Here is a 23727-nt window from a genome sequence, read left to right on the forward strand (position 1 = left end):
TTATTAAATGTTAAGAGTAAGGAGGTTGTGACTGAATTCATCACTGGCCATCATGGTCACTCTGTGTTTTCAGGCAACCATGACTTATCATGGAGACACACCACGAGTGTCTATCATATGTTCTTCAAACTATAAAAACAAAGGCTCTTGGGAGAATTCTATCTATCACACACTGCATGCTGGGAAGTCTGCTGATATGCTGCACCTGCATTCTAAAAATAAACATTGCTTTGATTCATTTGTACAAAATTGTATGTATAAGAAATTAATAAGTTGGTAAAAGAATTAAAAGAAATTTGCAGCAGTTTTAAGTTGAGGAAGCAAAAATTTCTGATTTCAGAATAACACTACAAATCTTGTGTTTGTGTTTTTCTTTAGTGAACACAACATATAACAACACTGAGTTCATATTTTTACAACCTTTTTAATGACTTCAATCCACTTTCAAAATATATGCAAAGTGCCAAATGAATACTTGAATAAAAAAATTATGTCAATTAGTTTTCATGTCATTTTGAAAGTCCTGAAAATTTGTGACTCTCCAAACAATACATAATTATGTGTGTATATCATGAAATAGTGAAACGTCATGAATTAAAGTAGGCCAGGTCTCTTAATAACGTGTACTTTTGTCATTCCATATCTGAGCACCATGAAATCTGAGGGAGAACTGACTGTGTTTAATTTTATAAAAAGGAAGGAAGATGATCAGCCTGTCAAGGACTGTGTGAGTGAATCTGAGGATTAAATCTGAAGGAGTTGTGAAAGGATGACAGTAAAGACAAAAGCAAAAACAAATATTTATATATAAACACATATCTGATGAATATTTACTGAGAGCATGTTCAGTTTTCTGAACAGATGAACCCTGCAGAGTGGTGGTGTGCCTGTATGAATTTGCCCAAGAAATATTACCATAAATCCAATAAGGATAAATCATTTTTTTTCCAATTTAACTTCTCCTAAACGAATACCCCCAGTGTTAGAAACGTGAGACATTTATTTTCCCCCTGCTGACATTCTAACATAATCCCTTTCAGAGCTTTTTAATATTCACTGACACACACACACACACACACACACACGCACACACACACACACACACACACACACATTCACCTACCTGAAGCCATAACTATCGCCAAGAAAATAATATTTTGAAACTTGAAGAATAGGGCAAAAATCAACATCTCACGATGGCTGGAACTCCTAACATAATAGAAAGCAATGGAACAACAGTCAGCTCTTGATTAGTTCATTCAACAGCTCTCTGCTTTTTTCTGCTGCCGGTGAATTAATGCCACAAGAAATATAAATAAATTACAAGCATGCAACTAAGAAAGAAGGCAAATAAACAACAGTACCCCGTTTCACAATTTACAGTCACATGCAGGGAAAGAAATTACAAGAAAGAGGAATGTACAGGAGTAAAAAGAGGAACAGAACTTCTGTGGGTGACAGATTGCTTTTCAGAAGACAGAGAATAAAAGTCGAAGCTCACAGCACACAGCTCAGACCTGAGCTCCCGACTTTTTGAAAACTACTCTTTCTGAGGCTATGTCTGCACAAAGGTAATCTTCTTTTTCTTGTCATTTTTCTCCATCTAGCAATATTACTTATTACTAAAAAGGTTTGGTCTGTCATTACTGTAAGTGATCATGTCCAGCTATTTTGCTCATCTATTTTGACTCATTTATTTCACTGATTTTGGTGTTTCAGCACAAACGTAGCATTTCTGATTGGGACCATTGTCATCGTGTCCCTAATGAAACCTGACTGCACAGCTGTAATGGAAGATGAAGAGGGACTTAAACTGTGTGTGACATCAAAGCAAGGAATGAAAGACTTCTCCCATCTAAATCTAACCAAAGTTCCTTCAAATCTACCCAATGACACGCAGTATTTGGATATTTCTTACAACTCCATCCAAAGACTGAAGGAAGGTCAGTTTTCCAACCTGACCCAGCTCTGTTTCCTGAAGGTAACTCACTGTGGCCTGCAGGAGATTTCTCCCAATGTGTTCATTCACACACCAGCACTCAAAGTTCTCAATATATCTAACAATGACTTGCCTATGATCCCTGACATTTCACTGAAACAGCTGAAAATACTTGACTTGGCTAACAACCTGTATAACAGCTATCGAATTCCAGCATCATTTCAAAATCTGACCAATCTGGATGTGCTGTCAGTGGGTAGTACAGCTGCTCTGTCAGTCAACTACAATGACTTTGACCCACTGATGAAAGTCTCTCTGCATCATCTGATTTTGGGAGCCGGAAATCAGTGGCAAAAGTATGATTCTGGCACTCTTGCAAAATTTAAGGCTATCCGAAAGATTTCCCTTTTTGCATCTTTTTGCAGAGATTTCAGTATGTTGGAGAACCTCCTTGTTGACCTGAATGTGACAGGAACAATGTCATTAAGATTCATCACTGTGTTTCCAGACAAGTGCAACGTGACCGGCAACCCTTTTAAGAACCTGAGAACAATGCCATTAATACGAAATCTCACCCTAGAGAACACTTGGATTAACAGTTCATTCATGGAGGCAGTTCTGGAGAACGTGTGGCTGTCCTCCATTTATGACCTCTCATTTGTCAACATCACTTATAATGAAGATACCTCCGAGGGGTTTCAGTTTCGCACCATTAATCACACAATCAATCTTAGCTCACTTACCTTCAGTGGTGTGAATCATTACCAATACAAATACCCCAAAATCAACATGACCTTGGAAGCCTTCTCAAATCTGACCTATTTAAAGTTCTCTGGGACTGGAATGAACATTTTACCCTGTGATCTCTTATCTGCTCTTCCATCACTGGAGACCCTTGATCTGTCAGATAACCTCTTAACAGATACAGGCTTTTGGTGGTTTCACTGTTCATACACCTCCGTCTTCCCCAAATTGAGGCAACTGTCCTTAAGCAAGAACCGCTTCATAAGCCTTTCCTTCATCTCTAAGAGGACGCATCAGATGAAGACTTTAGATTCTCTGGACCTCAGCTTCAACTCCCTTAACTTGGAAGGGGAATGCTCTTGGCCAGCTCATCTGACTGAACTCAGCTTGGCAAATAACAACCTGGGCAACAATGTCTTTAAATGCCTGTCACCAAACTTTGAGAGGATTGACTTGTCAAAGACAGCAATAACAGCCATAACCCGAGAGGATCTATCTAGATTTCTCAAGCTGACTCACCTCCGACTCACCTCCAACAGCATCCAGGTTATCCCTGCAAATCTCATCGCCCCAGCTCTGCTCAGTCTCTACATAGATCAGAACGCCATCACATCTATATCCAGGGAGGTCTTGGCAGAATTTCCAAAGCTCCAGACCCTCAAAGCTGGAGGCAATCCGTTCGTCTGCTCATGTGACTCCTATTGGTTCACCACTGTTCTCAACAAGTCTTTGGTCCTGGATTGGCCCTTAGATTATACATGCAGCACCCCACCATCGTTTGCAGGCCTGTTGCTTTCAGAGTACAAAACCAGTGAGCTGTCATGTGAGACGTGGCTTCAGGTTGCAGTTGCTTTGCCTGTAATCATAGTCTTATCTGCTGCCATAGGTCTGGTTTTCTACAAATGTGATGGAGTGTGGTACACAAAGATGTTATGGGTGTGGATCAGGGTGAAGAGGAGAGGCAATAAACGCTCCAACATATTGAAGAATGTATCATTTAGTTACCATGCATTCATCTCCTACAGTCATCAGGATGGTGACTGGGTGGACGACCAGCTGGTGCCCTCTCTGGAAGGTTCTGGGTTTTCACTCTGTGTTCATGAGCGAGACTTCGTCCCTGGTGAATGGATCATAGATAACATTATCAACTGTGTGGAGTCCAGCTACAAGACGCTGTTTGTCCTCTCCAAACATTTTGTCCAGAGTGAATGGTGCAACTACGAGCTCTTTTTTGCCCAGCACAGAGCCATCAGTGTCCAGCGGGACTCTTTAGTCTTCATCTTGCTGGAGCCCATTCCAACTGAATTTCTGCCAAAGAAGTTCTTAAGACTTAGAAGTTTACTGAGGCAGCAGACGTACCTTGAATGGCCAAAGGACGAACGGAAACAGCAGATTTTCTGGGCGAGTCTCAGATCCATGTTGCGTATGGCAGACAAATCTATGGTTCTAAAGGATGTGGCTGTAGCCATTTCAGATACAGTACCTCTGATTACAGAACAAGTGTAGAGCTCAAGTAAAGTTTCTCAGTTTTCAAGTCTATCTAAAACAATATCTTCATGCCTATATGAAACAGTTTTTGGGTGCTGTACTTGTTCCTCTTATTGCCTGTGAAATTATACAGATATGGGGGAAGAAATAACAAAGCAGCTGAAAATAATGAGCGTCCTTCTGGTATTTACATTGACCTACAGAAAGTGTGTGTTACTAAAAGCCAGTTGTTGAGAAAACTGAAGACTTTGGGACAAGGGGTATAGCTCATAATTTAGTATATATGGTATACTCAGAATTTAGAAAGGACACCTGTGGAGCACCCCAGGAATCAGTGATTGGTCCAAAACTTTTTACACTTTATATCAATTATATTTTTAGTGTCACTGAATTGTTAAATATTTCAAGTTGTCTCTCACTATTAAGAAGATCATAAGTTAACATGAAAAAAACACATTGACCGATTTCAATAGCAGTCCGTCTTTGTATCATTGCGTGCTCATTTGAATTCTTCCCCTCTGCATACGGCTGATAATGTAGTTTGTATGGAGTCATTTATCCCTGTTAATTACAAAAATCTATGATTGATTGATGATTTGCTCTGTTTTTTTTTTGGTCTTGTCTTTGTGTCCTCTGTTGTGAGCCTCTCCTTATTTAGGCAAATGTCTCCCCCTGCTGTTTGTAATGACACTCACCACACACCAGTATGAAAGCATGAATCAGAATGAGGCTGAATAACAGATGGCAAATTTGTCTTTTTATTTTAATTTTATAGATTATAAAATCCATTAAAAATGCACTCTGACAATTTTTTTTTCTAATTTGAATTCTTCCCCTCTGCATACAGCTGATAATGTAATTTGTATGGAGTCATTTATCCCTGTTAATTACATAAAATCTATGTCGCTCAGCCAATTGCAGTCAGTTCTATATCATTGTCAGCCAGTGTACTGGGTCCCTAAATTCTTAATATATTATTATACTACTATGTAGGCTTTTAATATATGATACCACTTTATATAAGACACTCGTTATAAGGGGTTGTAATCTATAACTGATATCTAAATGTCTATAAATCATTTAAAAAGACTTTATAGATCTGTGATTATTAGGGATGCTTGACATGGATATATATTTTATGATTGCCTGCTTCCTGCTTTTATGATTGCTGCTGATACTGATAAAATAACCAATAATTTTGCATTTTTGTATTTTTTAAAAAAGAAGTTCTGTAGTTTATGCACACCAGAGGGTAAGAAAGGCTCAGGTTTAGCAAGCAAAAATGGATGATTTAATATTCTACAGCTCTGACTGAACCAAATCTGACTGACTCCACTATGACAACAAAAACACAGAACGGTTCTGATTCTTCAAATGTTTAGTTAGTTTGTATAATAAAGTTCATCAAAAAAACTTCACAGACTTAAGCTTGTAGAGAGCATCTCTGCGAATTCAAATTAAATGCTTTGTCATCATCTGTTGAATCAGATGTTAGATATGCCAATATTTATTAGCCATAAATTCATTATTGAAAATGATAAACAATGTAAATTCTATCACCACTGAAAGAAAAAAAGATATCCTCACGGTAAAAAGTCATAATGATGATTTTAAAAAAGCTGAGAATATGAGATAAATAGTAAAAATGTCAGTTTTGAAATTGAAAAAAAGTCGAAATTATTAGATAAAATCATAATTATGATTTTAAAAAGACGAAATTCTCATTATATAATTATAACTTAAAATTTATTTTTTCCTCATAATTTAGACAATTTTTATCTCATAAGTTCAATTTTTTATCTCATAAATACAACTTTTTAACTTATAACTATTTATCTCATAATTTCGTTTTTTTATCATGAGGATCTTTTATCGTCAATAATGCACAATAAATGTAATGGAATTTATATTATTCATTATTTCCATTAGCATAGTCCATCATTTTTTATACAATTTAAAGCAACATTCCTTGCAAAAATATGCAAAACTGGTGGACAACCACTGCGTGGACAAGTCGCTGTGTAGACAAGTTAGTGGAGACTACAATACCCATCATTCCGTGCATGCAACATCAAGAAGATTTGCGCCGACTCATTGAGTTGTGTAGTTGTCCCTGTTCTCTCCTCCTTTCAATGTAAGATGGTGGTTTGTGGTGTAAGTAGGTAGCCAGCAGCTTTATGTTGTTTCTAGAAGACAACAGCTCCTGAGTCCCAGAGACAGAGAGACAGACAGATAGACGAACGGCAGCTTTCTGTCCCGGAGGTCCTGTCCCAACGCACAGGCTGACTGCTCCCTCATCAGTCTCCAGTAACACACAGACAGCAGGGTGAGTATCCACACTAACTGTTGTCCCTGTCAAACTGAATCATCATTTCTACTGGAAGACATGAGTGGGACAGTTGAGACAAAACATTCTATAGTTGTCAGTGACTGTCGGTCTGTCAGTGACTGTCGGTGTGTCAGGGAAGCCGCTCCGGGAGGGCAGCCGTGATAGACTCACTCACGCCGGGTTGGTACTTGGGTTGTGTCGGGCTGTGCCGGTCCGGCGGAGGGCAGGCAGGCCGCGCAAACTCCTCTTCCTGACACACTTTAGAAAGAAACACAACTTCTAATACAACACAGCAACGTGCGAGGACGTGTCTGTGTCTGTCGGTAACTTTGGCCGGGTCTTATGGCACAGGGAGCGGTGTCTTCATGCTCCAGCAGAGACAAGACGAGGCTGTGGTCTACCTTTAGCCTACGTCATACAACACAGACAGTAGCTAGCAGCACTCCAGGCACACAGCCAAGCCGGTTAACATAGCGGTTAGCTTAGCTTAGCTTAGCTCGGCCGGCCAGTCACCGGCAGGCAGCGCCCCGCTCAACTGTCACTTCAGGCGGCACATGACTGACAACAAAACTGCTGCTTCTAACCACCCTCAAAACCAATACTGCTTGTGTTTGTCACTTTATTAAAAGTATGTTACAGTTACACAAGTGCATTGTTCATATATTTGCTAAGGGGAGAGTAAACACAAACTTGTTTGGCACACTCATATAGAAAAATAGACCTTTTTCACAGCAGTCACTTTGACATGAATTAGTAGGGTCAACGCAGGTGTTACCAATGATACTAGCTAATTAAATTCAAGCAGGTCAAACAGGGACAGGGTGCTGTTGCGCATATTGGGTCACTGGAAAGACACTACTGCACCAAGGACACATATGGAACGGGACCTTAATTAATATCATTGGTTACACCTGTTTTTACTCCACAATTTCCATCCATCAATGTAGCAACTATGAAAAAGGTCTATTAAGCATACTTAATTGTGTCCTCCTGAGTGTGCAGCTAAGAAAATATGAAGCTTAAGTCAGGTCTCTCTTATGGGACATAAATTTGGAAAAAATATGGCAAGAGACAAATTGTTTCTCAAATTTTTATTTATTTTTTTTTTGTCAATTTGAAACATAATTTTACAAGTCTAGTCACTCTTATCTTGCACAATATACATCACTGACACAAATGTCACTGTCTCTTGTAATGTTATTTTACCTAAAGTGTTTCATCAGAGACTCCTGGTCTGCTGTGAAGAGAAAGAATGTGCGGTTGTGTGACTTAATCCCTGTATATAAAAACACACAGGCATCATAGCTTCAGCAGCTAAGGTTAGCTTTTGGAGGGAGAAAATCATGACGCCACTTACATGACTTCTGACTGTGTAGTCTTTCTAATTACGTATCCTCACAGTGAGATTTTTCAAGAGAGAACAACTTTTTTGACTTGAACATTTATGTTTTAAGTTAACCAACAACATGTAGAATTTGTGGCAAAATTCGAACAGGATCAAAAACTAATTTGTCTCATTGTTTGACTACAGTTCATAGTTTTTCTGAAGTTCGGTCCCATGATTGTCCACCAAGAGATATGACTTAGGCGCTCTTTAGAAAAAAAAACAAAACAAAACATTGTAGGACTGGTGACATGATATGATGAGGTCAGAATCAATAATTGTTGGTAATAATTGTTGGAGGTGTCAGCCTAGTCTGTCAGTATGATGTCTCAGGCGTAAGAGTGCGGTTGTCTGCCACAGCTCTGTGTTGGCAACTGACACTAATCTCACTGGACTCATCGTCCCTCTAAACGGTTATATTAGCTATTGATGAGCCAGCCTTAGAGACGAACAATGATGTCACAGGGCTGCTGATGTGGCTTCATGCTTCTTAATTTGTGCACCATGTTTCACTGTGATTTACAATTTTAATTGGGCTGATTAACGTATTTTTTATTCCTTTCTTCATATTGTCATTGTAAATTTCTATGCGCATTTAAAAAGCTGCACAATATGTCTCCACATACATCTCCAGTGAGCACTTCTGACTGGACTTTACTTCCCTGCTCAATATTACAACTAAACACTAGAGTTACTTTGTCCATCTAATGTCCATTTGGCTGTCCAATAAGGAGATTCAACTGTTTGTTCTTTTTTAAGTTCAGCTCCACACTAAACTCCTCTATCAGTCCACCGTGAGCCTCATGTTTAACCAGTGCTGTCAGCAGCCTGACAATAGAGATGCTCCATGTTGTGCTGGGATTTTATAGCTGATTTTTGAGCTGGACGCACATTTCAGCTTTTTGTGACTGAGGGGAAATCTCATGTTTTCACATCACAGATAATGAAGAAAGGCATTAATGACAGTGTCAGAGAAAGTAAAAGTATGCATCACAGCACCACAGAGCCTGCCTGCTGTTCTCAGCAACACAGTGTTTTTGCAAGGAAAGAAAAACTTTATGTATTGTTGTTAATGCTGAATTCAAAAGAGAGCACAAATGATTAAGATCTTTTTCTGCAGAGGTTTCACACCCCTGCTCTGTATGCACATAAACCCCTTGGCAAAATGTGTTCTCATTTTTAACCAGAGGCCCAACAGTAGAATCCAACACACTGGGCCAAATGGACACACTGATTTTTCACAAAGAAAGAAATAACTTGATTTAGGACATTTGCCGAATTTACAAGAAGGCCCAAATAATTTCTCATTTGCCCTAGACAGCAAAGTTTATAAAGTTTCTCCTCACTCAACAACTCCCAAAATTATGCAGCTTTTAAGGGAGTGTGGGGATATTGCAGTTACTGTTGTGTTCACAAACATCCTCTGAAGGTAAGAGAGCCCAAACATGCAATTTGAATTACAGTGAACAAAATGATGTACTTAGAACATCAGTTGAATAGTCTCAAGAAAAGATTAAATCGAAGGCAACTGGACTTGTTTATATGTCTTTGAAGACATTTGTGGCAGACTGGTCTGAGCTAGTCTAGAATAGCTCAGACTAGTCTGACATACATGAGCTGATGAAGTTTCTCGAATGAGAGGCGAAACGTCTTCAAAGACATATAAACAAGTCCAGTTGCCTTCAATTTAATGCTTTCTTGAGATTACAATGACCTGGACGAATGAGAACATTCATGGACATCAGTTGAGTAGGCGGTCCCTCAGTGTGGACCAGGACACATTGCGTTCACACTGTGAAAAGAATGTGGTCTCATGCTTGCCCAGTCCACGTCCAAATGTGGTCTGAACAATTGCATCTCAAATGGTTTCTTTATGCGTCCTGGGTGAATTCACAGTCGTACTCAGAGCTGTCCACTTGTGAATGCCAGGTGTCAACAGGCTCAGAGTTAGAGACTAGCAGGTGAACATAGTGTAGTATTCAGCAGCTTAAGAAATCTTTCTCAAGAACTGGTGATGACTAATACTATGAAACTGAGCCACAGTTTGTTGCCATACCTGTCACTAGCACATCTTGGCAAAAACTTTACAGATACTGAAATAGGCCTGGTATAGATATGAAAACATATTAATCTGTCCATATCGATAATTATTGATCATTTAGGTTGTGACAGATGACGTGTGTGCCAAAGGGTGGAAGTGGCTAAGGTCACAAAATCCACTTGCTGGATTATCGCCAGGCAATGTAAACAGAAGTAAACATCACAATATATTTGACCAAATACCTCAGTATTGTAGGGATGACTATTGGTGCTTTTACAAAATATTGACACAGTAACACCAGGAAAAGGAAAACAGATCAGCATCATATTATAAGTATCATATTATGTTTTTCATGTTATAAGAAGATATTTTCATATAATTATGACAAAGACTTACCATGTTATGACAAGAAACATTTCTTGTTATATCAATATACTATTTATTAGGGGTGTGTATCTCACTGACTGAGACGATTTAATATGTATTGTCGTATACATATCAGGGGGCATGTTTTGTGTGATTGCAGCAGCAGGTGCCCAGTGAGAGCGGTGCAGGCAGAGGCAGGAGGAGAGAGAAAATGGAGGAAAGTTACAGCATCAGTTCCCTGATGCCAAAAATAAAACATGTGTGTATCCTAATGAGATGCATTGATAGGCTAGTGCTGCATCGATTAGTTTCTGATTCATGTTCAGCTTTTTACTGATACAGGTCGTCTGAACTGATGCACTCCTATCTTACACATTGAAGTCCGATGAGTTGGATGCATGAGTGAATCATTACACCCCTACTATTTATTGTGTTATAATGTGAAAACTAATGTTATAACATGGTAAGAAGTGGCAACTTATATTGTTATATATATTATATTGTGTCTGCACTTGTATTGAGAATTTTCTTTGACACACTTTTATGACTTTGCCTCCTGCTTCTGACCAGTGTGATCCTGTCTTAAATAAGTGAGTGGTCATGGGATAATAAAGTTTGAAGAGGCAAACAGCTCAGTGTGCTGGCTGTGTTCCTCCTGTTTTGCTGTCTCTGTGTGGAAAAGCCCTCTGCTATGGAACTGGGTGTTGATGTGTCTTTGTGAGCATGCAGACAATGCAGTTCAGTCAATCATTAATGAGAGACAGTCATAACTGCATTATGGGCAAAAGTCAGCACGAGTTTCCCTGTATGTGCTTTATTTGAATTGGTGTCATTGTGCATAGAAGTGACCGCTTCAGTCTGCAGAACCTGTGTGTGTGTGTGTGTGTGTGTGTGTGTGTGTGTGTGTGTGTGTGTGTGTGTGTGTGTGTGTGTGTGTGTGTGTGTGTGTGTGTGTGTTTGTGTGGTAAGATAATTCACACACTGTATATAGATATATTTTAGGGTCTGCCTTGTATTTTTTATCTAGTGAGACACTGCAATACAAAAGTTAATGTCTTCTCTATCAGCATACATGTAGGTTGTGATAAGGAGCACTTCTTTCACACACAGGAGGAAAACTCAGTTTACCCAGTTCAGAAGCAAGCAGGATAGTGAAGTAAACCAGGATCTGTAACAGCACTACAGTTTCCCCTTCTACTAAAACCCTGTTTGCCCAAGACTGATATTACTGATATCTCTTGATTAATTGATTAATTAATCCTGTCATGATATTGTCAGTTGCAAAAAAAAAGAAATTCAAGTCTTTCCTCTGTTGATTGTTTATCATTTTTTATTAATATGTTGATCATTTTCTCCACTATTGCATTAGGTGTTTGGTTCATGAAGTATCAGTAAATGCTGATCAGTGGTTCCCAAAGTCTGAATTGACATTCTCACAACTCAAATAAATTCAGTTTACTGTCAGAGAGGAGTAAAGAAACCAGAAGATATTCACATTTAAGAAACTCAAGTCAGAGAATTTGGACTTGCCTTCTTAATAAAATGACTCAAACCAATTAATCAGTTATGAAAATAGCTGGCGATTAAGGGTTAAGTGCTTTCAACAACTACACAGCCCAAAATGTGAAAAGATGAATCCTGCTTTTGTCTGTCTTCCACCACAGCTGCTGTTGCTCTTGATTTTTTTTTTGTCTTGATTGAGGATGTCATTGCTGTGATATCTATCTGAAAAATTCAGAGTAGGACAAATATAGCCAGTAAGTCTCATTAGGGATGTCCCGATCCGATATTGATATCGGATATTGGTCCGATATCACCCAAAAAACAAGTATCAGATTTTATCGGACTGCATCTAAAATCTCCGATATAAGCGCTCTGATAAGCAGTCCATTTTCCGCTCCAGCACTTCTATCCATGGGTGACTCTGGTTGCTGACTATTGTTCTCTGTTTGAGTAACATCACTTGATCAAGCCTTTTCTAACATTCCACACTACAAAATAAGTAATAAAAGTATGTATAATTCGTGCTGATATCGTATCGGATCGATATCGGTATTGGCCAGTAAGCAAGGCTGCAATATCGGTATCATATTGGAAGTGAAAAAGTTGTATCGGGACATCCCTAAGTCTCATAGTTTCTGTCTGGTTGTAATAGTTCAGCTGTCCTGTGGTGTTAAAGACACACACAGACAAAGGTGACTGTCCTGTCAGGCTGTTGGTGCCAGGTGACGTGGTTTCAGCAGATGGTGGTGTGGGGATGATGTGTGCTGAGCTAAAGGTCCCTGCATTAACAGGTGGATGAAAAAGATGGGGAGGAAACAGGACAGAGTCTTTGAAGAGAGAGTGAGGAAAAGAGCAGGTTCTTCTCATCTGTCCTTTTATAATAATTAGGACTGCAACTCATGATTATTTTCTTAGTTGAATAATCTATTTTTTTTTTTTTTTTGCTTAATCAATTAGTTGTTTGGTCTGTAAAATATCAGGAAATTATGAAATATATCCATCAGTTTTTCCCAAAACTCAAAATGATGTCCTCAGATGTCTTGTTTTGCCTTGAATCCAAAGATATTCGGTTAACTGTCAAGGAGGATTAAAGAAACCAGAGAATATTTATATTTAAAAAGCTGAAATAAGACCATAATCTAAGAGAATAAACTAAAATGATATACATAATATATATAATATGTAATAAAATAAATATAAACTAAGAGAATTTTGAATTGTTTTTCTTAGAATTACTCAAACTGATTAATTGATTATCAAAATAGTTGCTGATTAATTTAATTATCAATTAATTGTTGCAATAACGATAATGATAATAATAATAATATAAGAAGAAGAATTTTACGAACTTTATTCGTATAACAACTTTCATACAATAAATATTACCATTAACATTAATGGTTGAGCTGATCTTGTGCACTTAAAGGAGAAATCTGTAATATATTTACTGTAATAAATCATAAAATGACCATGATGTGCCATCAGATCAAGGAAACATGTTACATTGAAATACTTGCTTCACTTGTCTGCTGTGGTGTCCCCCTTTGAAATTTCTATTCCAGGGTGTCAATAACTATATGTCTGTTTCTCAGTAATCAGAGTTTAAATTAATGCAGGATTTTTGCCAAATGCGTTAGTGTCCGTTTATGAGTCATACAAAATCATTAATAATCTTGTAGAAGGTGTAGATGTTTATGAAGAGGCGGTCAGGGGGAACCGGGAGGAAACAACTTGCTTCAACCATTGATTGTATATTCTACAGGATTACAAACTACTTTTGGTATCTATTTGGACTGCAGTACAATGGCTACATTTTGCTCATTTAAACAAAAACTGTTGAAACTGATTTTTATCATAGATTATTTTATAAAGGTAAATTAGTATTTCCACTCTAGTGGGGCCCAGCTGAGCTTGTGCATACCAGCAGACATTGATCATTATCTGAATGATGACGTTAGCTGACAGGATTTGGTGGATGTTGAAGTAAATGTTTTCTCTGTCAGCTGCAGTCAGGGTCTCATGGTTGTGGGTATATGAGCCCAGCACCTGCTGTAATGCTGCCTTACTAAAAATGCTGTTACTAAATTGATGCAGACTGATTTCATATAGCAGGAGCCAGCCCCGGTGCTGAGCTGCTGGAGGAATTGCTGATGACCATACATGTCCAGCAGGGAGGACATGGGAGGCTGGAGGAGCACCGCTGCCTGCCTGCTGCCCATCTGGATTTCCCCTTAAAAGAGAGAAGCCTTGCCTGACTCCACCCCCCCCACACTCAAGACAGGCAGGGTATTTTTAGCTGTCATTTTTAGCAGGGGTAGACCCATATGGAGATCCTGGGTACTTCATTAGTGAGGGTGCAGAGGTACAGGGAGCACTGAAATGTTTTCCTGTTAAAGATTGAAGGTTGAAGATTTTGTAGGTTTTACGGACCAGTCTGGCTCAGTCAGGATGCAGTTGTCCACTGCTTGACCAGTTAGCCAGTCTGTCACTCTTCAAGCTGTTCAGCTGCCTGCTCTGTCTCTGAGTGATGAGAGTGGACTGTCCCTCAAACAAGGACATAATATGTGTACCATCATTCACAGTTTCCTGAAGGGATATTTAGAAGCTTGAATCACACATGATCTCAAATAATTTGAGTAATAAAAACATAATTGAGGTGGTGTATTGAATAAGATTCGCCTCAGCTCTCAACCATGGTGGTGATTTTTTTTGGATTAAATAGTTTGCAGGCTTCTTTTGGGATTGTTGCAGCTTAAAATGCCTGATGTCATAGCAGCTTTTCTTAAAAATTGTGATGCATGTTGCAGTGTTTTTAGGTGATTTTTGCAATGAGATTGCAGGAGCAAGTGAAAATTGGAAAAAAAGTTTTTTTGTTGTATAATTCATGAATCAATCAAAGGCAGTTTGTTCCAGGGAGAATAAAATCACAATCTAACACAATGTGCTATACTATAAGAAAGTATATGTTTTTGGAGCTTAAACTCAGTCAAAACAGTACAAAGTTATAAAATGTTAAAGTGTGCAGGGCATTGATAAATGTCAGTAACCATGATAAAAACTAATAAACAATGAAGTGTTGAGGCAGTTCATTAAGACGTACATATATGACGTTGCATGGGGGACTCCTATGATTGGTGTAACTCATAGGAAACTGCAATTATTGGTAAAATTTGCAGAAAAGTTGGGTTGATTTGACAAAATTGCAATGCCATGCAGAATTGGTATTGGTTGAAACCCAAAATCAACCATTTACTAGCAAGTGAAGGTCATGTGATTTTGTTGTGAAATTAGCAGAAACCAAAACTTCTCATTAACAAGGTGTGTAAGTTTAGTAGGCTTAGTACGTGACATATTGTTATCTAGCTTTTGTTGAGTACTGTTCATTGTTTTTATACACTGTTGAACTAAAAAGTACAAGGAAATCAGGATGTTTGTGGAAGTGTAACATTGTGGTGAAGGTTCACAGTACAGGGATAAAACTTGGTGGCCACCTACATAAAATATTTGGTGGCTACTGAGTAACTTTTTGGCCACAGGCCATCATCATGTCCAACCTATGTCCACAGTGTCTCCAAAGTAGTGTATAATAAGCTTGTTATTCAGAGGATGTGAGATTGATTTGTTGTTTTTTTCCCTCTCTTTTCCGTCCCTTTAGTTTTCTGTAGTGTGACACTGCAACAGACAAGCTGGAGCTGTGGCAGGTTTGCTACCACTTAGGATTCTATAGACCACTAAAATCCAATCCTCTTAAAAGTCGTTTGAGCCACCATTGCAAAATTGTACAGTCTGCATCTACTGAAGTCAATTGAGTAGGGTAGTTGAAAAGAGTTATTCACCTTTGTAGGAGTACTTCGGAAAAAAACAGCCTTCAGATTTACTGCCCATTTATAGCCCAGCAGCTTATTAAGACCCATATTTACTTTGTCTCAGGCAGCAGCTAGGAGAGAGATTGAGGTGGACAGATGGGTCAAACAAATCTAAAATACAGGACGTTCCTGTCCCATATGAAACCAATAGTTAAAGCTGACTTATCTTAAGATTATTTTAACCCAAACCTAACCAGACTGCTACCATTTTACATCATTAAACATGTTGTGACATGTGATTTATGCCATGCAGCTTATTGCAGTTAAGTTGTTGGCAATCAACCTCGTTTGTTGTTTAGATATGAGGATGGGTTACAGATGTGTCCTCCTGGCTGACTGTTTTGGTCTCTTGTAGCTGCTTGTAGCTGGTTTGACAGCAGTCCATCACTTCCACTAGACTTTGTTCCAAGTTGTGGGTTGATGTTTAGAAAAAAACTAAATAATCTAACTTCAAAATCACTCAACTTTTGACATCACATCAACTTTTGACACCACATCAACTTTTGTCATGTAAAGCATATCAAAAGCACATTGATGAACCGTTTTTTCATCTGAGACACTGGTCAGGTTGTGCTCAGTGCTGTCAGTTTAGAATGATTCTAATTCACCAACATACACATGGTGGTAAAAACAAACATGAATCAGACAGTGATTTTGCGTGGAAACTTTCTTTTGTGTGCCCAGTAAGAACATTTCTACATACATTGTGCATATTAATGTCTGAATAGACTCCCTGCACTCAAGTAGAACATGCAGCTAATGTTGAACCCACAGCACTATTAAAAAGTGTTAGAGTCAGAAACATTTACAAAGACTTTCTAAACTCCAACTGAAAATCCAGCCAACAAATTAAAATTAATTTTCTTCTTATAGCGAGTACAAAAAGTCAAATGTATTGTGTTGCAGTTTTGTTCGTTGTCTGTCCATTAGCTCAGTGCTCATCCACGCATTAAAGTAAATCATGTGTTTTGAAATCACCCAATTTCTTGCCAATTAAGCAGCACAGTGTGCGTGCAGAGGTTTTTACAACACTGTAATTGGTCACTTAGACTGATCCAAACAAAGCTGAACATCTCTCCAGCCCTGTGTGACACAGCTCCAAAACGAAAGCTTCATTAGCTCTCATGACTGTGACTCACACTCAATCCACACATCATCAACTGAAAGCAGTACTTTGAGCAACCTTAGTCACTGTTGAACCTTTTAAACCATTTTAGATGACTTTGTGTGACGGACCCTACAAGCATATTTCATGACAAAAATACTATGTCCATAGTCCATCTCACTATATTTAGTCATGTTTATTTGTCTAATAATCAAGCATTTAATACACTGTGTCGACAGTAGAGCTGCAATGATTAGTTGATTATTAAATTTATTAACTCTTTTGATAATCGACTAATTGTTTTGAGTATTTTTTTAAAAGAAAAAAGTCTAAATTCTCTGATTTCAGCTTCTTAAATGTGAACATTTTCTGGTTTCTTTACTCCTCTCTGACAGTAAAGTGAATTACTTTGCAGACATTTGAGGATGTCCTCTTTGGCTTTGGGGAACATTGATCAACATTTTTCACCATTTTCTGACAATATAGACTAAACAGCTATTGATTTATAAATTGCGAAAATAACACTGATTAATCAGCTATGAAAATAATCATTAGTTGCAGCCCTAGTCATCAATAATGTACATTACACATTCTTGCAAATTGGGACAAGTCCTGTCCTACATTGTCGGAGGGTGTTTTTGCCTTATTTGATATGGACAGCTGAAGATAAGACAGGAAATGGGGTGCAGAGAGAGGAGACGACATGCAGGAAATGTTCCACAGGTGGGAGTCACAGAGGACTCAGAGCTTCAGTACCTGTTGCATGCTCTACCAACTGAGCTAAAGGGGCACCCCAAAAATCTATTCTTTAAGGATATTTAGTTAGAGGGATATTTAGAGTTTGAAATGCATTTTCCAGAATAATTGAAGAGTAAAATTTTAAAACCCCCTCAAAATACATTTTTGTCCCAATTCTGAGGAACATTTTTCTCAGTTTTGGTCATTAATTTGCATTAAGTTCCTGTTTATCTCTACTCCAGTGTCTGCAGCTCCTCCTATCCTGTCCTGTGAAAGCTGTCCTGTCCAGTGGTGTGAAGGCGTAGGATGTCCCGGAAGCCGGAGGTGAAGGACGACCCGATGGAGTGCCCGCTGTGTATGGAACCACTAGAGATTGATGACGTCAACTTCTTCCCCTGCACCTGTGGGTATCAGATCTGCCGCTTCTGCTGGCATCGAATCAGGACAGATGAGAACGGCCTCTGTCCCGCCTGCAGAAAGGTAGACGTCCGTCCTCTCTGAAGCATGTTCAGCATGACACAGGATGTCCTTATAATGACAGACACAAGTCCAAGTCAAGGAAAACAATTCATCTCCTTTATGGAAGCTTTAAGTATATCCCATGCCCAATAGTTCTCCTTTTAAAAAACATGAGAAATGAGCTCTGATCTTTTATGATATAAATTATTAATAGTCCTAATGCAAATTAAACTTTTCAGTACTAGAATAACAAATCACTTGCTTGTTCAGTTTCACAGGAAAACAGTGTTGCAGAATCTCCCAAACAATGAAAGTGAATGGTGACCAGTTTTCAAATGTAAAAAAACAAACAAAAAACATAAAATTCCTCCATACGACTCATCTGGCATAATCCCAAGTTCGCACACTATGACACCACACACACACTCAATTCAGACAATGTGCGTGTGCATGTGAATGTGGCTTCAAGCTTCAGCTCTACAGTGAAGATTCAGGCTACAGACATGGTATAAATGACATCTTTCGAGTCAGCTTGGCATGTTCGGTCTTTAGGAGACTTGGATTACACCAGATGAGCAGTATGGAGGCATTTTATGTTTCTATTCTTTTGGGGTTTTTTTTGTGTTTTTTTTTTTTTTTTACAGATATGCCAGTAATTGATGCTGTTTGTCTTTAAGTAAACTAGACACAAGGTCCTATTATATTAATATAATTTTTACAGTGACACTCCTTAAAATACATGTACACATTCATCAGTTCTAATGCTTTTTTCAATCATGATTTTATGACGGTAGAGAGCTCAGTGGTTGATGTCTGCTGGGCATCTTGATGGATGATGGCATCATCCATCGGCTCAAGTGTGGCACCAATGTGTGTTCAAGTGCTACACAGTGATGTCATGACCTTTACTTCCTTTTTTAATTTCCTTACTTCAACTTTGACCTGCTGTAGTTGTATGAACATGGCTTTCCTGTGCAATAAGGGCTTGTTACAAAGATTTCAGGTGCACTCACTTCGACTTTTACTTCCATTTAAAGTGGTTCATATAATTGTTTCCAACCTGTCTGTTTGCCAGACTATGCGTGTTTACTGTCAGACTGTCGCTGTGTGCTCAGATCTCAGAAATAAACTTAATAAACACAATGTTATCATAACCAATAGAAATAATGGCCCAGTGCTCTTACATATATAATGTCAGGTGTCATGAGGCAGAAAATCACATATTGGACCTATTCAGTCTAAAATCTCAGAGGTGGCAAATTAAACTTGTTGTTCCACCTTCAGTCCCATCCTGATCTCAGATATGACTCACACAGCTGTTGTGAACTCCTGGAAGAACTGAGCAGTAGAGATTGTATGATGTGTGACAGTGACAGAGCATGTGACTGGGGATATTTTCCTTGAATGCTCTGTGTGTGTTGTGTGTTGTGCAGCCGTACCCAGAGGACCCAGCAGTGTACAAGCCGCTGTCACAGGAGGAGCTGCAGAGGATCAAGAATGAGAAGAAGCAGAAGCAGAATGAGAAGAAGCAAAAGATCACAGAGAACAGGAAACACCTGGCCAGCGTCCGCGTGGTGCAGAGAAACCTGGTGTTTGTAGTTGGGCTGAGTCAGAGGCTGGCTGACCCTGAGGTGAGACAGCACACACACACAATAAAGAAAGTACTATACGAGCCTGGTGTTGAGCTCAAATGGTAGTAAAGCTCTATCATATTTACTAGAATGAGCCTTGAATGAATAATTGTGCAGCTGCAGCAGTTGAGTCTGCCAACCTCTCAATAGTACTGGAAAACAGCAGCAGCAGCAGTGTGGTGTCGGTGCCTGATGACGTCTGTGATGATGTCAACAAGCCATAAATATCCTTGAACATATTAATCATCTTTCCGGCAGTGTAGGACAGTGTCAGGCTGTCTGAAGGTGGCATGTTATGACATGACAATAAGCCTTGCCTTGCCAATGATGTTAGGGTCCAATGTGTCAGATTTAAGGGGAAATTATTGTCAGAATATTGCAGGAATTAAATATAATATTGATCATTGTGGCGTGATTAGTGCATAATCACCTGAAAATAAGAATTGTGTTTTTGTTACCTTAGAATCTATAAAGGGAACAGTGTCAGAACACAATCTGTTCCAGCTGCACAGACGGTCATCTTGGATAGCTGTCTATAATTTGTCCAGGTGGTGTTGCCATAGATAGCTATCCAGTATGGCAACCCTTTTGCACATTTGCAGAACAGATTGTGCAGCTGGAACGGATTCTGTACTGACAAGCAGGTCTTCTTGCATGGAGGTTGTAATGTTGCACTGTAATGTTTCTACAGTAGCCCAGAGCGGACAAACCAAACACTAGCTCTAGATCCCGCCCTTCCAGTTTTCTGTCCAACGGAAGGTTCTCTTAAACCAGGGATCCTCAACTTGCTTTGACCTGGGGCCTGGGGCCTGTTAATAAACAAATGGGAACATTAAGGTAATTTATCAGATAAAATGAATACAAATTAAAAGGCCCATAACCCGTCTTTCTCTGTCTTTCAAATTAACTGACTTATTCACTTAACTAAATTAACTTGCTACAAGTCACTAGACAGACATTTTGGATATTTCTCTACATTTAAACTGTAATGAGTTTTTAGCTGGTTATGACACCATCTACATTCAGTAATGATGTGTAAGCAAATGAGACCACCCACGAGAAGATCCACAATTTCTATTTAGTTATTCTTAATAACTACCACCATTTACAGTGTGTGGTGTGTTAGCCAGTTAAAATTAAGCAGGAGAAGATTTTTATTTCCTTAAATTCATTTTTGACGTTATATTTTGTGGTTATGGCAGTAGAAACACTACATCATTTCAAAATCAGAAAAATATGACAGTTCTAGAGCTGTAACAGTTAATTAATGATTAAATTAATTGTTAGCTATTTTGATAATCAATTATTTGAATTGTGTTGACTTTCTTTACTCCTCTCTGACAGTAAACTGAATATCTTTGAGTTGTGAACAAGACATTTGAGGACGTCATCTTGGACTCTGGGAAACACTGATCAATATTTTCTGGCATTTTATGAAACAAACAATTAATCGGTTAATTAAGAAAATAATCAACAGATTAATCAATAATGAAAATAATCATTAATTGCAGTCCTAGAAAGTTCCTTGTAGTAGCTTCAACAACTGTAACTGCACTGTAGTTCTAAATGCTTTGGTAACATTTGAAAGAGTTTATACAACTTGGACAACATAGTTGGAGCCTCTTCCATCATGCAGTCACTGAAATGTTGGAATGATTCATAAACATATACATAAACATAAACTGCTCCTTACCAGAATGAACAGCATATTTAAGATCTTTTATGAAATGATGAAATACTCATTTCTGGGATCAGAATTATCTAGATTTCTCTGTAAGGTTTGCTCCTCTTCAACCATTTTCTGAGGGGAAATTAGACACTTGGAAGGGGAAAGTGAAGCAAGTGTTCAGATTCAGATTGTGGCAAGCTAAAACCTCACCGCTACATACCAGTAAATCCTACATACTGGTCCTGATCCAGCCCTGTTTCAGCCTCTCTCTCTCTTTTTTTTTACTGATCACCTTTAAAGCTGAGTATTGCTGAATGGCTGCTCCCATATGAGCATATGAGCCAGGACACAGCCTCAGACCCTCGGGCAGGGCTGTGCTGGCTTTTCCTGAGTCCTGGCTTGAGACTAAAGGCAACTAGGCTTTTCCCTGCCGGAGGGTCTGAAGTTTACTGAATCGGTAACTTCTTTTAAATCACTTCTCAAAACCTAACTTTTAAAAAGGAACATTTTTATTAACTGTAGCACGCCATTTTAATATCAACATGTCTTTTATACTTCTTTGCTTTATTATTATTAGTTATCTTTCTTGTTGTTGGAGTTTTATTCTGTTGTTTGTTTCTTGTCCAGACAATTTTACCCCAAACTGTGGGTCAACTTCACAAAAATTACAACATAAACAAACTGAGTGGATTTTGTGTCCTCAGTGTGTTCTGAATGACAGAAAAAAGTCTGAAGGAATCATATGTAGGGAAAGATTTGAAAATCACCTAAACATGATTCTACTAAAAATGCCTATTTTGCTACAGGCATTTTATGAGACAAAAGAAGTGAATTTCACACAATTAACAGAGGGAAAAAAGTGTTTAGTACTAATAGAGGTTTGTCTGGTGGAGCCATTTATTAAATAAAGAAACTTAAAATTAGAAAAAAGTGAAAAAAAAAACAAATACAGGGAAACTAGATAAACATGAAGAAAAAACATTTTGTATCTTATAAATTATTCATGATTAACTGATTAATAATTGGAAAATGTACAATATTTGCAGCCCTTTTCTAAGAGATCCATTAGTGATCAAAAGTGTTTCTTAACCATCCCCTGGCCCTACTTTTCTGCTTCCTAAAATAATCATTTAAATCTACATCACTACACTAGTATACCTAGGCAACATAAATTGACACTAATCCATATAATTTTTCACTGATTAACAAATTTAAAACAAAATCTTTAAACATCCCTGAAAATGGCACTGATATATTAATTTCAAAATATTTGTGACAGCAAAATTGGCATTAATCAACATAAATGCTGTCAATGATGAACATAAATTTAAACACGTTAGCTTTAAGGAAAACTTGTCATTACAAAGATATTATAAGAAAACAAGGCCACTAGTCATTTTGACCCACCTATGTATCTTACACCTTGTCCTTACTGCATGTGATTCCAGTGAGTGTCGGTGATAAAATGCATTATCTCTGTGAGAATGTCCTAACTGGCCACGAGCACTGCAGCAAAACTTTTGTTGCATGCCCCATTTCTATTTATTCCTGTCGCTCTATACCAGGGGTATTCAATTAAAATTCAAAGATGTCCAGTTAGAGAAAATTTCCTAAAGCAAAGGTCCAGAATATCATAATGTCTAACTTTCTCGAGTGGGCCAAACCAGTAAAATTTAAGTATAATCTATTGATTATTCTGCCGATTAATCGAGTAATCAGATAAGAAATATTGCGTGTTCTGCATTTTTTTTCTATTACATTACTTTTGCTTTATTTAAGAACAATGGAAATATACAAAAGAGAAGATAAGACAGGTCTATTAAATGAACAACTATAAATTGCTAAAGTAAAAATACTCAGCAAAGTAACTTTACTTTTAATGTAGATTTACTTTTACTGTTTTCACTTTACTTTTTACTTTTTTCCCAAGTACAAAGGTAAAAGTAAAGGTAGTAATGTCTGCAGAAACCACAAACAGAAGAGTGAACTCACTCTTTTAACTGAAACAGTCACCAGAATGTTTTATTAACATGTTAAAATCACAACATTTTTCTTCTGGAGCAGGACAGACGCTCCCAGACCCCCAGAGGACAGAGGACTGGTTTACCAACATGCCACCTTTTTCTCCTCTTATGAGTTTGCAGGTCTGTATTTAGTAATAAAAAAAATAGCGATAAGAATACCATTAAAGTACAACAACAGCAATAAAAATGTTGATTTTTCAAAAAAGGAAACAATAACATGCACAATTTTTAAATTTTAATTAAGTAAAAACACTAATACCACGATGTAAAAAATACCTAAATAAAGAATCTGAGTATTTTTCCATCACAGCAGGTCAGTGATCAGTGTTTCAGTGACTCTCTGTGGATCAGTGAATAGTGTTTTATTTATGGTGGCCCGCCACATTAAAAACATCGGCACCACCACATGATTTTCTATTTTTGGAGCTGCGCATCTTTTTC

At 38.1% G+C, this 23727-nt stretch overlaps 2 protein-coding genes across 2 annotated transcripts in view; both read left to right on the forward strand.

Moving 5' to 3' along the window:
* Positions 1-1471: 1471 nt before the first annotated feature.
* LOC146306392 (toll-like receptor 1) lies at positions 1472-4571 on the forward strand. The gene is made up of 2 exons (XM_084711087.1): positions 1472-1571; positions 1720-4571. The coding sequence occupies exons 1-2, from the start codon at positions 1558-1560 to the stop codon at positions 4187-4189; spliced, it is 2484 nt and encodes an 827-aa protein (XP_084567213.1). The 5' UTR covers positions 1472-1557; the 3' UTR covers positions 4190-4571.
* Positions 4572-6009: 1438 nt separating this feature from the next.
* The window catches only part of cnot4b (CCR4-NOT transcription complex, subunit 4b), a 50414-nt gene continuing 32696 nt past the window's right edge, over positions 6010-23727 (forward strand). Inside the window, exons 1-3 of the mRNA XM_084710917.1 lie at positions 6010-6497; positions 17746-17983; positions 19396-19593. Of these exons, the coding sequence (XP_084567043.1) occupies positions 17810-17983; positions 19396-19593 (372 nt within the window). The 5' untranslated portion in view covers positions 6010-6497; positions 17746-17809. The remainder of the gene's footprint in view (positions 6498-17745; positions 17984-19395; positions 19594-23727) is intronic.

Source organism: Lutjanus erythropterus, chromosome 22 (assembly GCF_056507025.1).
Source record: "Lutjanus erythropterus isolate fLutEry1 chromosome 22, fLutEry1.hap2, whole genome shotgun sequence".
Classification (NCBI taxonomy): domain Eukaryota; kingdom Metazoa; phylum Chordata; class Actinopteri; order Lutjaniformes; family Lutjanidae; genus Lutjanus; species Lutjanus erythropterus.